The following is a 21,034-nucleotide window of genomic DNA, read 5'->3' as shown; positions in this document are numbered from 1 at the left end:
CAGATTGTTTATGCAGTATAAGCAATGCCAACTCGGCTTCATTGCCATTGCAATAACATTTACAGTAGTATTTTAACAACGTTTGTAATTACTGAGCTGTAAAAATGTATAACAATAATAAAATTATATTCAGCCCCACTGACAAACCACTCCTGGATGAAGACCTTCCCCGTGCCGTTAGACCATACTTCACCACGCCAGTTAGTGCAGCTTGGTTAAGACAGGGACCTAAGACCAGTCCAGATAGCCTCACCACCACGGTTAGCCATGGTAGGAAATTAAATTCTGGTTTGATATGGTTTATTGCACTGTGTGCAAACTACTGCACCATTACTTCCCGCCACAATACATAACACCGTACGTACTCGCCTTAATATTTTACCTACTGCAGGTAGCCAGGTACTGGGAACCTTGATTTTCTGTACTATGCCAAACAATACAATTTAAGAAAACAAACAAGTGACAGGACTTGAAATCGCTGCACAATTCACGACCTTGTCGGCAATCAAACAACTTTTCTGGAAGCTTCACGAGCTTGCAACATCGCATGGCAAAAATACAACCGCCTAAGTACCCATGAGGGGATGATGCTGGGTTCGTGACTCCCATCGTAGCCTTGAGTGTGGTGGCAATGGCAACAATAAACTCGATGCCTGCATGCTCTATCACCTCCGTCCATTGCACGCTGAATGGCCAATTATTATATGTACCCAGATAACAGGAGCAAATAGCAAACGGTGATAAGTACAACCTGCCTTGCAGTTTAAAAGAGGCCCATTTATCAAAGTTGCAGCGCTCGCCATCACAAAGCAGCCCTTCCGAGCGTGCGAGACGTTTTTTTCCTGTGTTCAGGCGCTGCATGTCGTGCCAAGGTAATTAATGTTCGTCATTAGATGATGGACTCTGCAATGTGTTTTTCGTCGGATTGCAAACGCACGTCGTTCAGCGTGACGTTCGACGTTTTGCTCCACGTGCTGGGAGCTTGTCAACCTTCTTGGTTCGTTCGGTAAAGTCACGTAGAAGGGAAATAATAAAATAATAAAAATTCAACATAAGAAAATAATTCTCACGACGTTTCGGCCACAACGCAAGCAGCTGTCCTCAGGTGAAGAACAGGTCTGTCGGAAAGACAGTGTCAGAATTTCAGACACTGTCTTTCCGACAGAATTTCAGACACTGTCTTTCCGACAGACCTGTTCTTCACTCGAGGACGGCTGCTTGCGTTGTGGCCGAAACGTCGTGAGAATTATTTTATTATGTTTTATTTTTATTATTTTATTATTTCCCTTATACGTGACTTTACCGAAAGAACCAAGAAGATGAATCCCTGCAGTCACGAAAGCTTTAAATCGAAGCTTGTCAACCCTTTCCCGTTCCGAGACGTCTGCAAGTTGCGGGGTGGCTGTCTCGTTCACTGCTGAATCTCGGAACACGCAAGCGGTTAGCTTTAATTTTATTCAGAGAGACACCGCAGAGAACTGTAGGGACACAGACGCACTCTATGATATCTGGCGCCAAACTGTGCACGTGCGGTGCTGCATTACATTTGCATTCGCTACTAAATTGAAAGATTTGCTCTACTGAAAAGCCGATGGTCTCAATCATTGACTGAGCATATTTGTTATATCGCTGTGTAGAGATTTCTTTTAATTTTCCAGCTCAGAAAGAGATATGAATGATATATGTAAATGACGAAAACTTTGGAATACAATAGGCATAACCGTTAAGCCCTCCACGAAATACAATTTCTGATGTGGTGAAAAAAAATCGTAATTGGATTTAAGGAAGAGGTTCACATTAGCAGTGGTGTGCGAGCAATAACCAACCGTTATTAACACTGCCCGATGATATTCCCAGAAACATTTGTTTACTCTCCATATTCTATTCCAGTTATTTTATTTCTGCTGCGCTGTAACACATCACTTCACGAGACAAAGAAGCCCCTTCGGATATCTCGCAGTGGTAACAACCCCGTACGTCTGAGAGAGGGCCTCGAAATGTTCACAGAATTTCATCGCAGAAGCCTTCCCACGCACTCTGCTGTGAGATTGGTGTTCATCGCACGACGGTTAAAACAATATTTCAAATTATTTGCAAAACCAAATTGAACGTGATGACTTTTTGATGCATTGGTGTCCGGGCAGAGCCCATCAGCCCACTATACTGCACTTGAAAACCTGATTTAATCACGAGTGGCTCATACTCATAATCGAACTCTGACACTCAATGGTGCTAACTCAGTCATCTGACATCTGAACCACCTTTTTCCTCTACATTGTTACATTATAAATCTATGGTTAATGACGACAGAAATTAGGATTCATGGGCACGTGATTTTGTTATACATGTACTGCACGCTGTAACCACAGCTCCACACCAAATGCGAAAGGAGACAGATGTTTCCAAAAATTGTAAATTGCGCAGCCACCGAAAATATATACCCGGTGCTGTATATGCATATGGAGAAGTAAAAAAAAGAAATGTGTTTGGCGATATTGTCCAATGAAACTATATCATTACGTGAGACAGATGTTCCAAATTACCGCCGCCTTAATTAGCAAGAAACAGATCTCCCCACCTCCCGTTAGCCACACGCATGGTCAATCATTGTGAACACTGCCAAGCGTCGTAGTAAAACAGCGGCTTAAAAAATTAAAACCGAGACATAAACTGTAAGTATTAAGATCCCAGGAGTGTATTTTGTAATATCTCTGTTAAAGACAGAAACCCTAAAAAAAAACTGGTCATCCCATTAGCTAGCCCAAACAGATAAAACATTTCGATTTGAAGCTTTCGTGACTGCAGGGATTCATCTTCTTGGTTCTTTCGGTAAAGTCACGTAGAAGGGAAGTAATAAAATAATAAAAATAAAACATAATAAAACAATTCTCACGACGTTTCGTCGGCTGCTTGCGTTGTAGCCGGAACGTCGTGAGAATTGTTTTATTATGTTTTATTTTTATTATTTTATTACTTCCCTTCTACGTGACTTTACCGAAAGAACCAAGAAGGAGATAAAACATTTAAAGGATTTTTTTAGAAACCATAATGAATTATTTACAATGTATAAAAACACTAGAAATTGGGTATTTATTAGTTGGCCTTAATCCAGTGCAAGGGTTCATCCGTCCCTAATGTTATCCTGGCAAATAATACGAATTTTCAGCCGTTTGTCAACCCACTGCTAAATGACAGATTTTCCACACCGTGGCAGTCATGGGAGTTTTTGGCCACGCTTCACCACAATGATGTCAGTGCGGAGTTCTCACAATCAGTTGCAGATGTCACTTGCCAGTGAAATTAGCCATAACCGGCAATCAAAACCCGTGTCGTTACGTCCAAAGCGCACTGCGTGATCGACTGCGCTACCAACTGCTCCCATCCTGGCCAAAACAGTAAACGTCATCAAATGTTTTACTATTATCCTGTTGGCATCGTCTTCTTAATATTATTACACTTCTCAATAAAACGCTAATTGTAAATATCGCAGTCAATGAAAGCATTTACCAGACACGCATATATGTCAACGATATTGAGAAACATATTCTAATGTACCTTTTAAAAGCACTTTACACGTGATCAAACATTTATGTTATCTGTATATATAAAACATATAAAATCATTTCTAGGATTCACTTGGTTAATAGTTTTAAAGATAAAAAAACACTATCTGAAAATGACGAGAAAAAATCGTAACACTGAAAAATGTAAATAACCAGCTGAAAAAACAGTATGTTTACATTAGTTAAATATATCAGTTAAAACGTTAGTTTCCCAAGACGGACGGATTTCCAAAATTGTTTATTTTTTTTCCTTCCCAGCCTTGTTTGTGTTGACATTTTTATTGCTGCAAGAAAATGGCCAAAGCACATGCAAGAGAAGGCAGAGCAACATGTAAAACAAATGGGCCCAGCGTGAGACCTCATCTGTTGCGGGAAGCACAGGCTCTGTCTGTCCTGCTATGCCACAAATGTCCCTCCCTGAACCAAGCCACAAATGCAGATGTCCCCTGAGAATTGATGGTTGCAAGTTTGTTGCAAACCCAGCAGCTTGATAAACAGCTTCTGAATAAACAAAACAAGGCAGCTGTGCTACACGCCTTGGGAAGTTCCTCCCGCTAATCCTAGGATCGTTGATAAGTTTCTTTAGTCTGGCTGCTGGAATCTTTCGACTGTTTACGATTAATCTTTTTTTCTTCTTATTCATAATTTTTTTTATAAAATACGTTTATCCTGATTGTGCTATCGCAATGCACAATTAAACGAAGGATCCATTCGGTCCTCTCGCAGAGTAGCGCAGCCCTTTACGGAAGTAAATATCTTAATATAATTTTAAGTGACCTCTGGTCCAGACCGAAGCAGACAGCACTTTCCCACCCACTGTGCGAAATGAGAGTAATGTTCATCGCATGACAGTCAAAACAACATTTTATCATCTAAGAGCTGACATTTTTGCCAAATTCAGTTCAGAAACAATAAAATGTGATGGGCTTTTTTAATACCGCCATTGGTGACGAGGCTGAGACCATCAACTGACTACACTTGAGAAGCCGGTTCAATCACAAATGGCTGAAAGACAAATTCAAACTTCGGATCCCTGAAACGCGAGCTCAGCACTCTGACCTCTGACCTCTAAGCTACCCCACCAGCTCTGTAAAATGTGAGTTGGTAAAACATAAAAAGCTGCACGCACTTACAATTTTAATTTCAGCACACTATAGATAGAAATCGAGAGCTTCGATTTGAAAATGAATGTTATATTTGTAAATAATGTGTGGACAAAGGAGATTGGGAAACAAATATACGCTCCGCACTAGAATATTACAGCTAATCTCACCGGGCGAGAGCATAGAAACTGAATATTACTTTCGCTTAGCAAACATACGTGGCAACAATATGATAGATTAACGATGATAAACATTTGCAGAGAAATGGGAGCGTGTGGGCTAATTCAATCTCGAGGCACATCGTGCACATTTTGTACACAACCTAGAATTCCGGATTTTTATTTACAAAAAATGGTCTCCACAATGACAAAATAAACTCATCCGATGCAACGAATATATACGTCTGCTCATTTACTCTTGCAACGTTTGTGACCGTGAGATATCATTCAAATATACGCAATCAAAATGCACCCATCCGAACGTCTTACTGCGAATTAGAATACATACTCCAATCACAACGAAAACACAAGGCACTAAGTGCTCAAGCGCATTACATCTGCTATATTTGTGAACACGGCGTAGACATAAAAGCACTGAAACTCTCAACGCTGGTGCATTCATGCTAAATTTAGCAGACCATTAAGAGCCCGGGCTCACGTTTTATTGAGTATATGCGAGTACTTAATGAAGTGAATTGGACATCACTGCATTGATATTGTAACGCGATCAAACATTTTCATACATACACAATGGATTAAAAATACATTTAATCTCTATAACGGATCACAGCACGTTAAGACTGAACTTGTATTAAGGCAATAACTCTACTCTCAATCAGATTCAAATTTTCAGGAAATAAAACGATTAAATTGTCAATTAATCCGCGACAACCAGCAGTGGATTGACAAACGGTCTGTCTGTTCCATTGGAACCTCATTTGCCAGAAGAAAAAATATGATAATTGTTTTTAACCCTTTTATCTGGCAACAAAACTGACACCTTTTTTACAAGGAGTCATGTTTGCATAGACCACAATTAGTCGTAATGCAAACAACTCTCATATTCTGATGGTGCATTGTCTTTTGAGTTGTGCGCCTTTTGGCGTCATCTGGTTCAACACCATGTGAGACTAGCCTCTAAGGAAAGCTGTCTCGGGTGTTGACCAATCAACTTCAAGGACAGTGCATACATTATCAGAGTTATGTTTTTTGTTTGCATTACGACAGCAGGTATTGTGGTCTATGCAAACATGACTCCTTGTAAAAAAGGTGTCAGTTTTGTTGCCAGATAAAAGGGTAAAAAACCAATTAACGGTCTGTCTGTTGTTATTATTATTTAATTAAGCAATTTATAGATTTTAATCACAGTGTAATTTAATGGACCATGGAAATGCGATTGATTTCTGAAACTTAATGAGATAATTAAATGTAAAACATTCACAATCTAGGCTAGGTAACCAGATCAACGAGCTGGATGACCTTCTCATTAAGACATCTGGAAACTCGGTTTTGAAATCTCCATCGAACAAACTATTACACTTTTTATTTATTTTACCAGGTAAAGTCGATTGAGCTATTACCTCTTTTTCAGAAGCGATCTGGCCACAAATGATAGCCCAATTAAGTGCCTTATCATGTGGAAATGCATAGTAGCCAAATACTATAAACGCATGTTGATTCTAAATGTGGAGGGAAAACCCAGGACCCTAAGAAAAATCCACACGACCACGGGGAGAACATGCAAACTCAAAATATACAGGTGTCAGGGTCGGGATAAAACCCACGACCTCCTGCATACCAGGCGAGGGAGTTAACATCTCGCCACCGTGGAGGCCCTGGCAGGACACAGAGCGTCGGAGAGAGAACAGCAGGTGGGTCCTCCATATACACACAGAGCCAAAGTGAGAGTGATCACAATGATGACGAATTGTGTATCTCGTAGTGTGCAACACTGTGTTTGCGGATGGCCTGAAATATGGTCGTGAAATGTCATACCACTGCCAAAATGAACCGGGGAAAGTGCTCGTCTCCATTGCTTGTGCTAAGCTAATGGTGGAAATTCCACATTCCTATGGCAAGAAGCTCAATGACTAAAATGAATGTCACACTGTAATAATTATACGTTTAAAGATGACCCTATGCCAACATATATCTAGTAATAGGAAATGGTAATACCAAGCACAGTATAGCCACAGCACACAGGACATGTTGTGGCATATTGAATAAAAGAAAAATAATGAACAAACCTTTGTCAATCCACTGTTGGATCAAAGCTTCCTCACGCAACATCAGTTAAGGGAAATAGCTGACCACACGTCACCATGCTCATCAATGGGGTTGGTTGAAAGAGGGGGGGGCCCATGACGGGTTTAGACAACATTTACCACTGGTGTTAATTAGCGCAGTACGCTAACAACTGTGCCACCACTCCCCCAATGTTTATTTACTGTGCCCTGTTATGGCATGGCAAAAACCAATGAGCATACACAACGGCAGTGTTCTAGACAAAGGGCTGTAACTTCTTCATATTATTATAACAATAATAACGTGTCGAAGTTCAATTTAGCTCTTGCACAAAGAATACTTCACAGTTTTAAGGGGTGTCACACACCACTATTGTTTTTGTACAAGTCCTCCTTAACTGGGGGGGGGATGCAAACACACCAACGGAAGAGTCGGGATTTCCTGTTTTCGAATATCACCACGCAAACTTGCATCCATCATTACACACAACGCACACACACACTCCTCGAGCCGTCTAGGAACAAATCACCCGGTGGTATGCACCAGATCCCATCAGGCCTCGTAAAAACTAACCAGGGTTTGAGTCCGGAGCAGCGCATGGATGGGTAACCACCACGCACAGATGTCATCTGTGGTAGGAACCGTGGGCAGTAGAGGGCAGCGCAGTAAATTCCATTGTTGTTCTATACTACCCCAACCCCCACACCCCAAACTTCACCCGACTCGTACTGACCGGCGTGGGGAAGTATGGTCAAATATGGTCCACACCTCTGATTCGCAAGGTCGGCTGCGTACGGTGCGAAAGAAGTGCTACAAACATACAAATAACGCTGTGTGCACAGCGGACAGGGTGGGCCAGATCACCCGGCAATGGGATTGACACGTAGGCTGTACATTAAAGTCCACACATAATTATTGCAAGTTACTATGTGCTCACTGGATTGTGAATGTTATGGACGGGTGTTTTTATTTATTTATTTTCGTTTGTATTCAAGTCCCATCCATTGTCAATGGGACACTGATCTGACCGGAATTATCCGTGGCAGCCTTGGACCTCCAGCACCCACGAAGGTCGGCAGCGTTGGTAACAGACAAACAAAAAAAAGCCACGTTTGGCAAAAGAGGAAATATGGTGTCGAGTCGACCTCGCCTTTCACACCCTACAAAGGACACCAATAGGAGAGATCACTCACAGCTCAGAAACACTCGACTTCATACCCCGTCACACTCAAACACGCGGCTTAAGGCTTCATTTCTCAGGAATATATTCTGCCCCCCCCCCCAACTGCTTACCCCCTGTAACTCCCCCCACCCTTTGACAGCTGGGAGGGGAGGGAGGTTGGTTGTATTTTCTGCAGCTCAGCCCCGGACTGCTCTGGCTGGCGGCTAAGTATAAGGCCCTGTTCACACATGACACTGGTCAGTGAATGTTAAATACCGTACGTGCATTTACACATTGGCTTTCCCAATGTAACGTGTCCATAATCAGCTTGGCGTTGATAATAGAATGCAGTGCTGCACCAACATCTGCTATGAAGCCCTTTGTGTGCTATTCAGCAATGATGCTAATGGTTTTGGCAGCATCACGGCCCCTTATACCCTTGTCCGGTCTTTGCGCACACAAAAACAGTGTAAATGGGATGACTTCTGCGCGCATGATATGCACAGCAACACTTGACATATACCCCAGTGGTGTGTCTGCCATTCAACAAAAGCAATGCGCGTCCCTTTTGTCAGCCCACCGCCGCTGCCTGCGGTATTGTCAGAATTATTAAAAATGAATAACCACGGTGCCTATGGTCAAGCGCTTAACGCCGGTCTAATGTCAACGTGGGTTATAACGTGGCCACATTTCTATAGACACCGCATGGCGTGAAATGATTGCTTCACTCTTGGCAGACTCAGCTGTTAAAGCACGTGGGATCGAGCCACGATGATTAATGCATCACGTTTTGGCTTTTAATGCGAGCTACCCCTGTGCACCAGCCTCAAAGGATGTTGTCACAGCGGCCTCTCTGAACACAATGTGATGTCACGGCAGATAATTTTTAAGTGGGACCACAAAGCCCGCAAATTGTTTGAGCGCCTGAAAAAAAAAATATGAAACGTATTATAGCGGCTCTTTTGTTGCATGGGTGATCACAGCACACAACAAATGGGCTGTGGAATCCTATGCAAGCACAATGAGGCAGTGCAATTTAGAATTGAAAGGGTGGTTACAGTAGGGTGGTTACAGTAGTTATACGCTGCGCTATTTGAACCCGGCTACCCGAGTTCGAATCCTGGCCACAGTGGCAATTGATGTCCCAGTGGCAAGCGATATTATACCATTGACGAGTGATATCAGAAATCGGTTCTGGTTCCATGCTCTGCCCCACCTTTACCAAACCACACTGACCAGCGAGGTGAAGTCCGGGGAAATAAATTACACTCAATAGCTGGCATGGAGTGGGAAGGCCTTCATCTATTGGTGGATTGAAAATGGCTGAAACATTTTTTTTTATTACATAGTTTAATATGAAACGTACCGTAATTTAACATCGCATGTGTTTTACAGATGTAACCTTGGCTCTTACCTTACCAGCTAACATTCTCTACACAAAACAATCCGAGCATCAACTACTGTATTGTACATGGCCTTCAAGTGCCCCACAGAGAACCCAAGGACGGACGTGTCACGCGAGATCCGGCTTTTATCCGGCAACGGGATCTGCGTACAGAGAGGCCACTCTAAGAAAGGGGGGGGGGGTGTCCTCATGAAACAAGCTGAGTGGAGGCAGCCTTAAGGGGCATACGAGTGGGCCCTGTGGATGGTTGCTCACGACCACAGCTTACAGATTGAGAGGACCATCCAGAAGAGATAACACACCACGGGGGTGGCCCTGTGCTGCTAAAATCGCCACCTCCTTTTGTTTAAGGAATTGCATTGTTCTCCCCGAGTTGTATTTGTTCTAACCACAAGCGTTTTTTCTGCTCCCCCTACAAAAAAAATATTTTCCGAGATCTGTGTGCCAGCAAGGAGCGGACCTGGTTGTCTCGGTGATGTTTCTGCTGTCGCAGCCGTCTTTCAATATGTGTCTGTACGTGTCAAATTGTGATTACAATTATGCATTATTAACGCCGTACGAATGGCTTGCGGTAGTATACCTTGTGCCTGACCAATAATCCCCTAACAAGCAGAGATCTGGTATCTCAGTGAGCTGTTGAAATTGCAAGCACAACAGTTGATGATGATGACGACGACGATGCTAACGGTATGGAATGGCAGGGAGTAGCATTGGGTTGAATCTGACAAAACAGTTTAATGGTGATCGTGACGATGATAATCACGGGATTACTCAACAAGAGCTTTATAATGGAAATAATAAAATAATAAAATTTAAACATAATAAAAAAATTCTCACGACGTTTCGGTCACCTGAGGACGGCTGCTTGCGTTGTGGCCGAAACGTCGTGAGAATAATTTTATTATGTTTAATTTTTATTATTTTATTATTTCCATTCTACGTGACTTTACCGAAAGAACCAAGAAGATAAATCCCTGCAGTCACGAAAGCTTTAACTCGAAAAAAAGAGCTTTACAGCTCATCGGATTCCTCTCCAGGACAAGTAAATATTCGGATTCATCCGAGCAGCGATAGTACAATAGCAGGTTGTAGCAAGTGCAGCCACTCGCCAAAAAGCGACCGCGAGAACTTACCGAGAAGCCAGCCCAGAAAGGGCACGAGTGGCGGATGCGGGCCGAGCTGGTGAGGGCCAAGGCAGCGAAGCTCACGGTAACAATGAGAGCCCCGAGTACCATCTGAGCCACTCCGAGGATGAGCATGAGCCGAGCCCTGGAGCGCTGCTCCCGCACCCATGCCAGGCTACTCGTCTCCACACGGGTGCCACTGGGCAGCACGGTGCCGGTGGCGTGGAGGTGATGGCTGTGAAGATGGTGATGGTGGTGAAGGTGATGTTGGGGATCTGGCCCATGGGGGTCCTGAGTGCCACCACTGCTGCCGGGTCCAGGCAGGGTCGGGCAGGCAGGGCTTGGGGGCATGGTGGGGAGCCGACACCCGCCGGGTTATTGAGGGGCCCGGGTAGGGAGGATGAGGAGGTGCAGACGGAGGAGGCCGTTTCGAGGCAGCTGCAGAGAAGCGGACGAGGCGATGGAGACGCTCCCAGGCAGAGAAGAGACGGCAAGGTGGAAGGTATCGCCGGCCGAGAGTCGTCCCGAGCTGATGCGAGATCAAGGCCGATAACAACGAGATGTGTTTCGGAGGCGGGTTCGGTTGACTCCGAACCTTGCGACAGTTTGGGTGGTCCCCACCGCCACCCCCACGCACGCTCGTCGGATAGCAAGGGCAGGCAACCCCGACCATGCGTGCAGACCTCCCCGCCTGCTTCCACCCCGCTAACAATCAACGCGAACGCCGCTGCTGCTGCTGCCGCTGCTGCTATTTAGCCCGGGAGCGCACGCGTTGCCAGCGCTCGACGCCTCTCCCGAGATCTTAAAACCTTCCCGCAGTCCGTTTCTCCGGATGAGACATCGTGCCCGTCAGTAGCGGTGGCATCGGCGGCGACATAAACACCAGCAGCAGCAACAGCACGACGATGAGAATGACCCGTCAGCAGCAGGCGCAGCAGCAGCAGCACGTGTGGGCACGAGAGGCAGGGAGAACACAGAATGAGAGAGAGAGAAGAGGCGTGAGCTGGGAGAGCTGCTGGTGGTGGTGGGGGGGGGTGAGAGAGAGCCGGGCGAGACGGGGAGAGATGGAGAGAGGGATGTGGCCAGGTGTGTGCGCGCGCGCGCGTGTGTGTGCGTGCACACGTGTGTGTGTGCGCGTGCGCACGTGTGTGTGTGCGCGTGCGCGCGTGTGTGGAAGAGCAGGGGGAGGAGGAGGAATAGGAGCCCAGCGTTCACGCAGTAATAAACAGGAAGGGAAGCATTCCCACCGGAACACCCGCGGGCCGCGCTGACGTTGGGGAAAAGAATAAAGAGGATGGGAACACGCGGCGCGTGCACGTGGACGCGCACACGCACGGATTGACACACACGTGGACGCGTACACACGTGGATGTGCACACACACACGTGGATGTGTGTGCACACACACGTGGATGTGCACACACACACGTGGATGTGTGTACACACACGTGGATGTGCACACACACACACACGTGGATGTGTGTACTATGCCTTCCCGTGCAGCCTTCACAGGCAAGTGATGTTAGCGAGCACCTAAGGGGTTGGTGGTCAGGACAAGGCTCAGCCAGCTCTCTTTGTCTCCACAGTTCCGATTGCACCCCCAGTGCTTAGATCACCGCACCAGGTATTCATTTAAGGCTGAGTCTACCTAGGCGTGGACAGGAACGGTTCAGAAACAGTATTCGTCACCGATGTTGACCGCGAGCGAGAATCCAACTCGGGTCGGCGGGTTCGTAGCGCAACACGCGACACTACCGCTCCCCAAACTGGACAAACACAGAGACAAAGATCCCGCCCCCGTGTAGCCTCAACAGACTGTTGGGGCAAGTGCTGTTAGCGAGCACCTATGAAGGCCGGCACGGCACACGAAGGGGCGGTGGGTGGCCAGAGGACACGAAGGGGTGATGGGTGGCCAGAGAACCACACCCGGTCCCCTTTGTCTCCCCGGTGGGGCGATGTTTACGCACCGCACCAGATATTCCTTCGAGGATGAATGGACCACGCAGAGACCCCATGAGTGGCTCAGATAATCGCCGCTGGTGTTGAATCGAACTCAGGTCCGCGAGGGTTCGCAACGCAGCGCGCTCGCCGCTGCACCACCGCTCAAATGAATACGCGCACAAGCACCAGACTCGGCCCACGTGCAAAGTCTCCTCCGGTCAATACGTCACGACTCACGCAGACAAGGACATACGCGCACGTACAGAGAGACACGTGCGCACACGCTCCGATGCATTCGGGCACGCAAAGACAAAGATTTCACCCCCCCCCATACCCCCGTGTAGCCTTTTAACAAACTTTACATACAATAATTTATTTCCAACTACGTGACTTTACCGAAAGAACCAAAGAGTATGGATTCTTGCAGTCACGAAAGCTTCAAATCAAGATTTTAACAGACTGTTTGAGGCAAGTGCTGTTAGCGAGCACCTATGAAGGCCGGCACGGCACACGAAGGGGTGGGTGGCCAGCAAACCACGCCCGGCCGCCTTTGTCTCCCCGGTGGCGATGTTTACTCTACACCGCAGCAGGTACTCACTTGAGGCCGAGTCGACCTAGGAGGGGAAAGCCCACGACCGGTGCAGAGAAATCGTCACCGGTGTTGAAGGTTCCGCGCACCCAACGTGGTGGACTAAAACGCATTGGCTGTCTACATGCGGAGAGACGGGAATTGAGTTCTGCTTCGATGAGTTTGGAGTTTATCGCGCATTGGTGTAATGTAATGATTCATCTGTCAGTGCGTGTGCATTAAAGCAAGCGCGAGTCTATGACAAGAGCTGCTGTATATGCAATGCTCTTAAGTGCTGCAAGCCATTACAATGGCATTCATTTTTTATTGATGGCAAATTAAATGAATATGTTTACTGTGGAGGGAATGGCGCGTCACTGGCTCGCCAAAGGGACACATTCGTGAACGCACAAAGACAAAGATCCCCCGTATAGCCTGCCCATAGAGTGGTGGGACAAGCAAGTGCTGTTAGCGAGCACCTATTTATGCTCGCAGACGCCACGCACGAGAGGGCCGATGCTGATGCAGTCTCGCTCGGCGTGTCTCTGCACGTGTGTCTGCCTATGTTGTTTCCGTGCCTGTGTTTTATCATTCATTCTCACCTGACGATGGCTGCTCGTGTTGCAGCCGAAACGTCGTATTGTATTATTATTTGATTTTATTCTCTACGTGACTTTACCGAAAGAACCAAAGAGCACAACAGGCACTCGTTTTAAAAGGCTGAGTCGACCTAGGGGAAGCCCACGGCCGGTTCCGATACCACTCGCCAGCGATGGATTAGCGGTGGTCGGGAAACGAACCCCAGGATGTCCGTGGCTCTGTGCGCGAACGACTGCGCCACCGCTCCCCCAGGGACACGCGCGCACACCCCACACGCGCACGCGCGTGGGAAGGATGCGGGGTCAGGGCTAGATGGTGGTGAAGAGAGTGGGGGGTGTGGTGTAATCGGGATGGTTGTGGCGGGGGTGGGGGTCGGGCCCTGGGGAGAACGGTGGTGCTGGTAGGACATGGCTGTCAGATACTCAGTGCAAATTGTATCAATGGTGTGGGTGGGCAGGACGTGGTTTGACACACCGTGCGTGGCGCGCACACGCAACAGTGTGTAACAGGACAACTCCTGTAGCCCGCGGTGATGTGGGCGGGCGGGGGGAGTGAATACCGCAGATCCCGTTATCCGCGGGGTTGTTCGTGAAATGAATTCCAATTATCCGCGTGTGTAAACAAAATCACAAGGGAGACAAAGGAGGCCGGGCGTGGTGCCGGCCACCCGACCCCTCGTGTGCCGTGCCGGCCTTCGTAGGCGCTCGCGAGCAGCACTTGCCCCAACAGTCCGTTTGGGCTACACGGGAGATCTTTGTATTTGTCTGTCTTTGTGGAGGGAGGTGTGGGAGGGCAATCGATTGTTGCATCACGAAACCGAGAGAGAGAGAGATGAAGACCACTGTCGAGAAGTGGATAGAGCTTGGCTGATGGTGGTTGCGGTGGGGTCGCTTGTGAGGTCTCTGGTGGTGGCGCCTCTGCGTGGTTGAGGGTTAGCAGAACACACGCAACGGTTGTACCATCACTGCTATAGATAGCAGTGAGTTTATCATTTATTTATTCCGGGGGAATAAAGTCAATTTTAAATATCTATCCACCTAGTACGCAGTGTATCGTTTATTTATTGATTCCAGTCGTGGTGGTGGATGTGTCAGTGAAGTGTTGTTGCTCCTGGAAGTTAACAAGATGACAAAGTTTTTTTTTTATCCAGGTACAGTAAATGATAATAATTCAATAATTCACAGCTCCTGCAGAGAATTCCTCATAATTATCAGCCCAAATGGATTCACTGCTGAATGCAGGCCTGGGATTGCACTGAGAGACAAACTTAAAGAGAGACACGTGGATCAGAGAGCACAGGCAAGGTAAAGATAGAACTCGTGTCAATATGCCCCTTACGTGAAATGTTATTTAGGCATGTGATGTTGTGGCAATGAATTGATTACGAGAAATTATTCTTTCACAAGGCACACGAATCGAATCATTCGTATTGAGAATCAATTACTTTTTATATAATCTATAGATACACTAATGTTACATTCAGGGCAATGGGACGAACAAGAGTGAGTGCAAATGACACAGAATAAACAATATAACTGAGGTAGTAAACACAACAGAAAATAATACAAATTTGAATAAAATGGCAATTTTTTTGTACTATTTTTTTTTTGCTAGATAAGGCCCACTGAGCCTTTTGCCACAAATGATAGCTCAACGAAGTGGCTTATCACGTGGAAATCTATAGCAGCAACATACTCTAAACGAATGTTTCCAAATATGAAGGGAAAAACCGGAGGACCCGGAGAAGAATCCACGTGACCACGGGCAGAACATGCAAACTCTAAACATACAGCAGGCGTTCGGGTCGGTATCGAAACCCACGACCTCCTGCATACCAGGCGAGGTAGTTAACAACTCGCCACCGTTGCGCCTCCAAACATTTTGTGGATGTCCGGACACCCACAACACCCAGAGTAGCTGCACCCCCGGAGAGGATGGGGAGCGGGTGAAGTGTCTATTTTGGTCACGATGTTCGTCGAAAGGAAAAGGGGTGGTCCTGCTTATGAGGTCAGCAGGAGGAAGAGGTTAGATAATGTGTAGCAGTTGTGGTGGTGGCAGTGGTCGGCCTGGGTTTGGGGGAAGTCGTCAATGTGAACAGGAAATTGTATTGTGGGAAAAATTAGGAGCCCTCCACCCCTCCACCCCCATGAGGGTGGTCCAAAATTACAGCTTGGAGTCCAGAAATACTTTTCAGTGACAACAAATGATGCAATGAGGACAAACATCGCGATATATTGTAGTTCATACAGCAAGAGTCAGGCGATAAACAACATACAGTACGGTAGTTATGTCATTTGTCTTGCGAGAGCAATCTGAGAAAATATTTTCAGTGTGCATCCAATCTGCTCATTTTGTTCCCGGAACTGGTTCCGATTCTTTGCTGACGTTCAAAGTGATCAAATCTGGTCAAGGAGCTTTCCATTGTCATGCTGTGAAAGGCAGTGGTTACGTCTTAAAATGTAACATCTGTAACTTCCTCCTCTTCGTAGGAGATGTGATTTCATTGTAACGGCTTTAGGAGGCTTTCATTCAGCAGTTTTTAGATTATGGATAATGATGACGACCAGTATGAACACTGAACCAAATAATCTAATTCCGGAACCACACTATTGTCGCAAGCTATTTATACCAACACACCAATCAGAGTCAGACCACAGGTACACCTACAATTCCGTGTGTTAGCCCACTGTGGGGATGAGGGCCTCCCCATAACGTGCGGGTTTGCTAAGGATATCTGTCCGTACTTCACCACGAAGGTCAGCACGGGTTCATGAAGGCGGGCAGCATAGATGTGGAAGCATGGAAATACAATCTAACATTTGATTGGTCTGCAGTGCCCCCTGTGCTGACCAACATGTGGCTCTGCAGCCGCTAACAACAACCTGCTGTGCAAGGTGGTGACCAGAGCTGAATATCTCACTCGATATTTTCGAGAACGCTGTTCCAGATATTATTTCTACATGTCACATTCATTTGACTTTCTTTTGTCTGCGCGATACTCAGTTTTTGTCCTTATAGGATTACAAAAACAAGGTACAATGTGATTACTACTTAATGCCGTACATTGAGCTTTAAGTGGTAGTGCCTTACGCCCATCAGCATTCCGGAAATACCGAGTGAGATATTTAGCACTGGTGGTCACCCATCCCAACACGATCCATATTCCAGACCACAGTAAATCTGAGCATACGTTGAACACATTTTTTGGTGATACTATGTTCGTAGAGCACACGCTCAAATAACCAAAAAGTAACACATTTGTCAGTAACATTGCCTTGAGAATATTATATAACGTTTTGGGCAGTTATGTGCTATGAAAAAGGGCCCATTGCCCGGAATGTCGCTTATTACACGTTTGCTTTTTAAGGCAGCGTTGTTGACAAATATGTTGGGGGTTTTTAAGACCAAGTTAAGCATCTTCCATTGGGAAACTCTATCAGGCCAATCTTAATTTTGGAGCTTTCGTGACTGCAGGAATTATTCTTTGGTTCTTTCGGTTAAGTCACGTCTAAAGATAAAATAATAAATTAAATAATAGCATATTACGACGTTTCGATTGCAACACAAGCAATCATCATCAGGCATAAAAGAAATAGCAACAAAAATCTAACTAGAAAACTATAGACAGACATACAAGCAGACAGACATCACAAGGACACACAGAGAGAAGTGCCGATATGTGTCCTCTCTCTGTGTGTCCTTGTGATGTCTGTCTGCTTGTATGTCTGTCTATAGTTTTCTAGTTAGATTTTTGTTGCTATTTCTTGTATGCCTGATGATGATTGCTTGTGTTGCAATCGAAACGTCGTAATATGCTATTATTTAATTTATTATTTTATCTTTAGACGTGGCTTTACCGAAAGAACCAAATAATCTCTCAGGCCAGCAGAGGGCAACACTCCTTCAATGTTCAATGAGTGGCATGTGTTACGTAACTTTGTCAATCGTCAAGAATAAAATCTAAGCTGAAGCTAGAGGCCACACATGAACAGAAATTGCAAAGGAGCCAAGAATAATCCACCTCCCATTCTGGTTGAGTGAATGAAAGTCGGCTCCGACGATGTCCTTTAAACCTGTTTCAGGGAATTAGAACCCTGTCACATCAAGCGCTGAGCCTTATAGGCTGACGTTGCCAAGAGGGTTTTGTAACAAAGTGAGAGAGTATTATCTACTGGGGGGTCAGAGGGGTGGGTGGAATGCTTTTGGAAAGCGTTTCACTTTGTCACCACGCTCTCTGCCTGAATTACATGAGAACGTGATGCGGTTCCTCTTGTCTAACAACAGATCCGTCACAAAAAGTACTACAAGGGGCTTGAGCATTACAAAGCATTCTAACGATTTACACGTTACAGGGGGGGGGGGGAACCTCAATCCTCTCGTCACAAGGGCTAATCGAAGACTTCTTTATTCTAAGGCCCATTTTGTTGCTGTTACCGGTTTGTGACAAAACGGCCGACTGGCTCAGCGGTAGAGTCGACAGATCACAATTGATAAGCGTGCGAGTTCAAGTCCTGATTGCGGTTTGATAAAGTCCAACTTTGTGGGCAAATTCAACTGTGGTTGTCCTATAGACAAATTACCCCATGCCATAGGAAAGTGGAATTTCCACCACCAAGGGCTGTAAACAGACGAGCACTGCTTCGATGCTCATTTAAGCGAGACATTTTTTTTTTAAATCCTTTATATTAAGTTCACTGGCTTGCTTGCTTGCGCGCTTACGACCGTGCAAATCTTTCGGTCGTTTTTTAACCCACTTCCCGTGATCCAATCGAGCTGACATTTTCCACACAGACTCGTTGTGCGTGACAATGAATGTTCGTGAAAAATAAAATCCAAAATTTTACACTTTTAGGAAAAAATAAATTATATTTAATTACCAATTGCTTAATGATGCCATGCAATCATCTGACCCATAGGTGGCAACCATCTCAAGCCAGAGGACGAGAGGACTCTAGCCGCCACGCATATAAAGGATTTATAGTGAAAAACTTTGTTTTTACGGGTTATACTTGTTAAGTAACTCAATTGGTCTGTGCTATAATTAACTATAATCATCCCGCAACCTTTGTTTAAGCAAACGAACTCTGAACGGTTTCGAGCGTCCAGAGAATTATCAGCAAACTCAGGCTTATTAAACAAATGCTGCTGGGTTGGCAGGTGTTAAAATAAGCAAGCTATGTATCCAGCTATGTAACGATCATCAAGGCTTAAGGTCCGACTCAAAAGTTGGAATAGACTTTAGACGAAGAGACTACCACTAGGGTACCAGGTAGCCTATCCATCATATTCTTATATAATTGAACCTCATTCCTATAACCATATTAAACAGGTTAATACGGAAATATAAAACAAGTGTCGTTAAACCCGCCACCACCCGACACAGCCAATTAGTAAGGTTTGTCACGTAAACAGAACATGCCGGTTCGTTACTAGCACAGCAAGGGAACACAAGTGACGTCATCACATCTTCCCCTCTATTGAAGGAACGAAACGGGAGGATTTCTCTATAAATCTGTCTGTTGCCTGATGAAGCAAGTTGCAATTACTGGCGAAAAACGTCGATTGTAAATGTTGTCGTTTAGCTCTCCAACACACCGGTGTGCTGTACTAGTATACAGTACTCTACTATACACTACACTATACACTACTATACACAATACACTACACTATACACTACTATACACAATACACTACACTACTATACCAGTGGCGGCTCCTGCAAAATCTCTCAGGGGGGGCAAATGTCTGGATGATTGATAAGGATAAGGTCCACCCATGCAATGGATAAATTAACAGCTTAAGCATGTAAAGGCAACTTCACTTCTTTAATATTAATGAAAAATAAAGTGACTCTTACAATACATCTTGTTTGTTTCTATACTCACTATTAAAACAAACCACTCAAGTTTCTTTTATTAAAGATTCCACTAGGTGGCGACAAATTATATTGTTGGATGAAACGTGCTTACTTATGATGACGTAAGCACGTATGATGACGTAAGCACGTTAGGGCGAGCCCTCCCGGAAGCCATAGAGAATGCATTGCAGCGCCCCCATTCGAAAAAACACATCTTTGAATGTAAGTCTATGGGACCACTCGGGGCGATTCTCAGCTGGAGGGAAATCGCCCAAAAAGAGGCGGTACTCCACAGAACGTGACATGACGCTGATTGGACTATATCCAGAGGCACAGTGACGGCTAGCGTGACTCTGTGGTTGAATGACATTGGTGGTGCGTCGCCCAATCGCCCTAATGAAGAAACCGCCCCTGTACTATACACTACACTAATATACACAATACACTACACTACACACTACAATACACAATACACTACACTACTATACACTACACCGGTGTGCTGTACTAGTGACGAATTGGCCACGTTCTGTTTACGTGACAACCCTTACTAGTTGGCTGTGTCGGGTGGTGGCGGGTTTTAACGACACATATATTTACGCGATCTAACCCAAACAACCTCCATTATGGATGTAGGAGAAAACATGTCTTAAAAAGTCTATTTAGTTAAGTGGAACGTGGTGTCTATATTTATTTAAAGTTGCGCATTTTGATGTGACGTCACATTTCTCCCCCCCCCGTCACATATCGTTACAAATGTCTGACCCTGCCCCCCCAGGTGCGTGACGTCATTTATGGACTTTGCATGAAACACATGACTGAGCTCTATGGTCGGTGTTGACATTTCAGTAAAAATCGCACCTTGCAGAGAGTTGAATCTTAAAAAAACACACATTTAAATTTATACATTTATTTTGGTCTCATGACACCACTTAAACCCACATCGGCACAATATTTTTCCAATGTAAAGTGTTTAAGAACATGAATTTCTCTCAATTTCTCGCTTGCATCAGCTGGTCCATGATGAAGTTAACTTGGTTACATTGTTAAGCATAATTTGGCTATGTTTGTTTTGCCATCCTGTTGTTGCTGCTGCTGCCATTTCTGGGCCGATATCCACAACGGTGACATTGTCAATCCTTCAGCCAGTCATGTAATGTCTCAACTGGACAGGGACTCCTCTACTTACGAACTAGTTAGGCTCCAGAGGTATGTTCGTAAGTCCAACTTTACTCCTGTCGATTCCAAACATGTTGTACGGCATGTACACTAAACACGGGGAATGGCTTTACAAGTTGTATAATCTCCTGTAGATGCCACTGGTCATTCACGTTCTGCAGATGTAGATGCCAGCACCGCCATCTATTGCGCGGTGGTCTGATGACTCTGTCTCTGTCCGAACAGGCTACTCGACATACGGACAGGTCTGTTCGTATCTCTGAAAGTTAGTAAGTCAAATGGTCGTAAGT

At 45.4% G+C, this 21,034-nt stretch overlaps 1 protein-coding gene across 1 annotated transcript in view; it reads right to left on the bottom strand.

Moving 5' to 3' along the window:
* LOC144734733 (uncharacterized) overlaps window positions 1–11,661 on the bottom strand; it is a 74,293-nt gene extending 62,632 nt beyond the window's left edge. The window contains exon 1 of the mRNA XM_078617076.1: window positions 10,610–11,661. Within this exon, the coding sequence (XP_078473202.1) occupies window positions 10,610–10,951 (342 nt within the window). The 5' untranslated portion in view covers window positions 10,952–11,661. The remainder of the gene's footprint in view (window positions 1–10,609) is intronic.
* Between the last annotated feature and the right edge of the window lie 9,373 nt (window positions 11,662–21,034).

Source organism: Lampetra planeri, chromosome 3, assembly GCF_965212315.1.
Source record: "Lampetra planeri chromosome 3, kcLamPlan1.2.h2, whole genome shotgun sequence".
NCBI lineage: Eukaryota > Metazoa > Chordata > Hyperoartia > Petromyzontiformes > Petromyzontidae > Lampetra > Lampetra planeri.
Note: the sequence above shows the minus strand (reverse complement) of the source record. Positions and strands in the feature narration are given on the sequence as shown.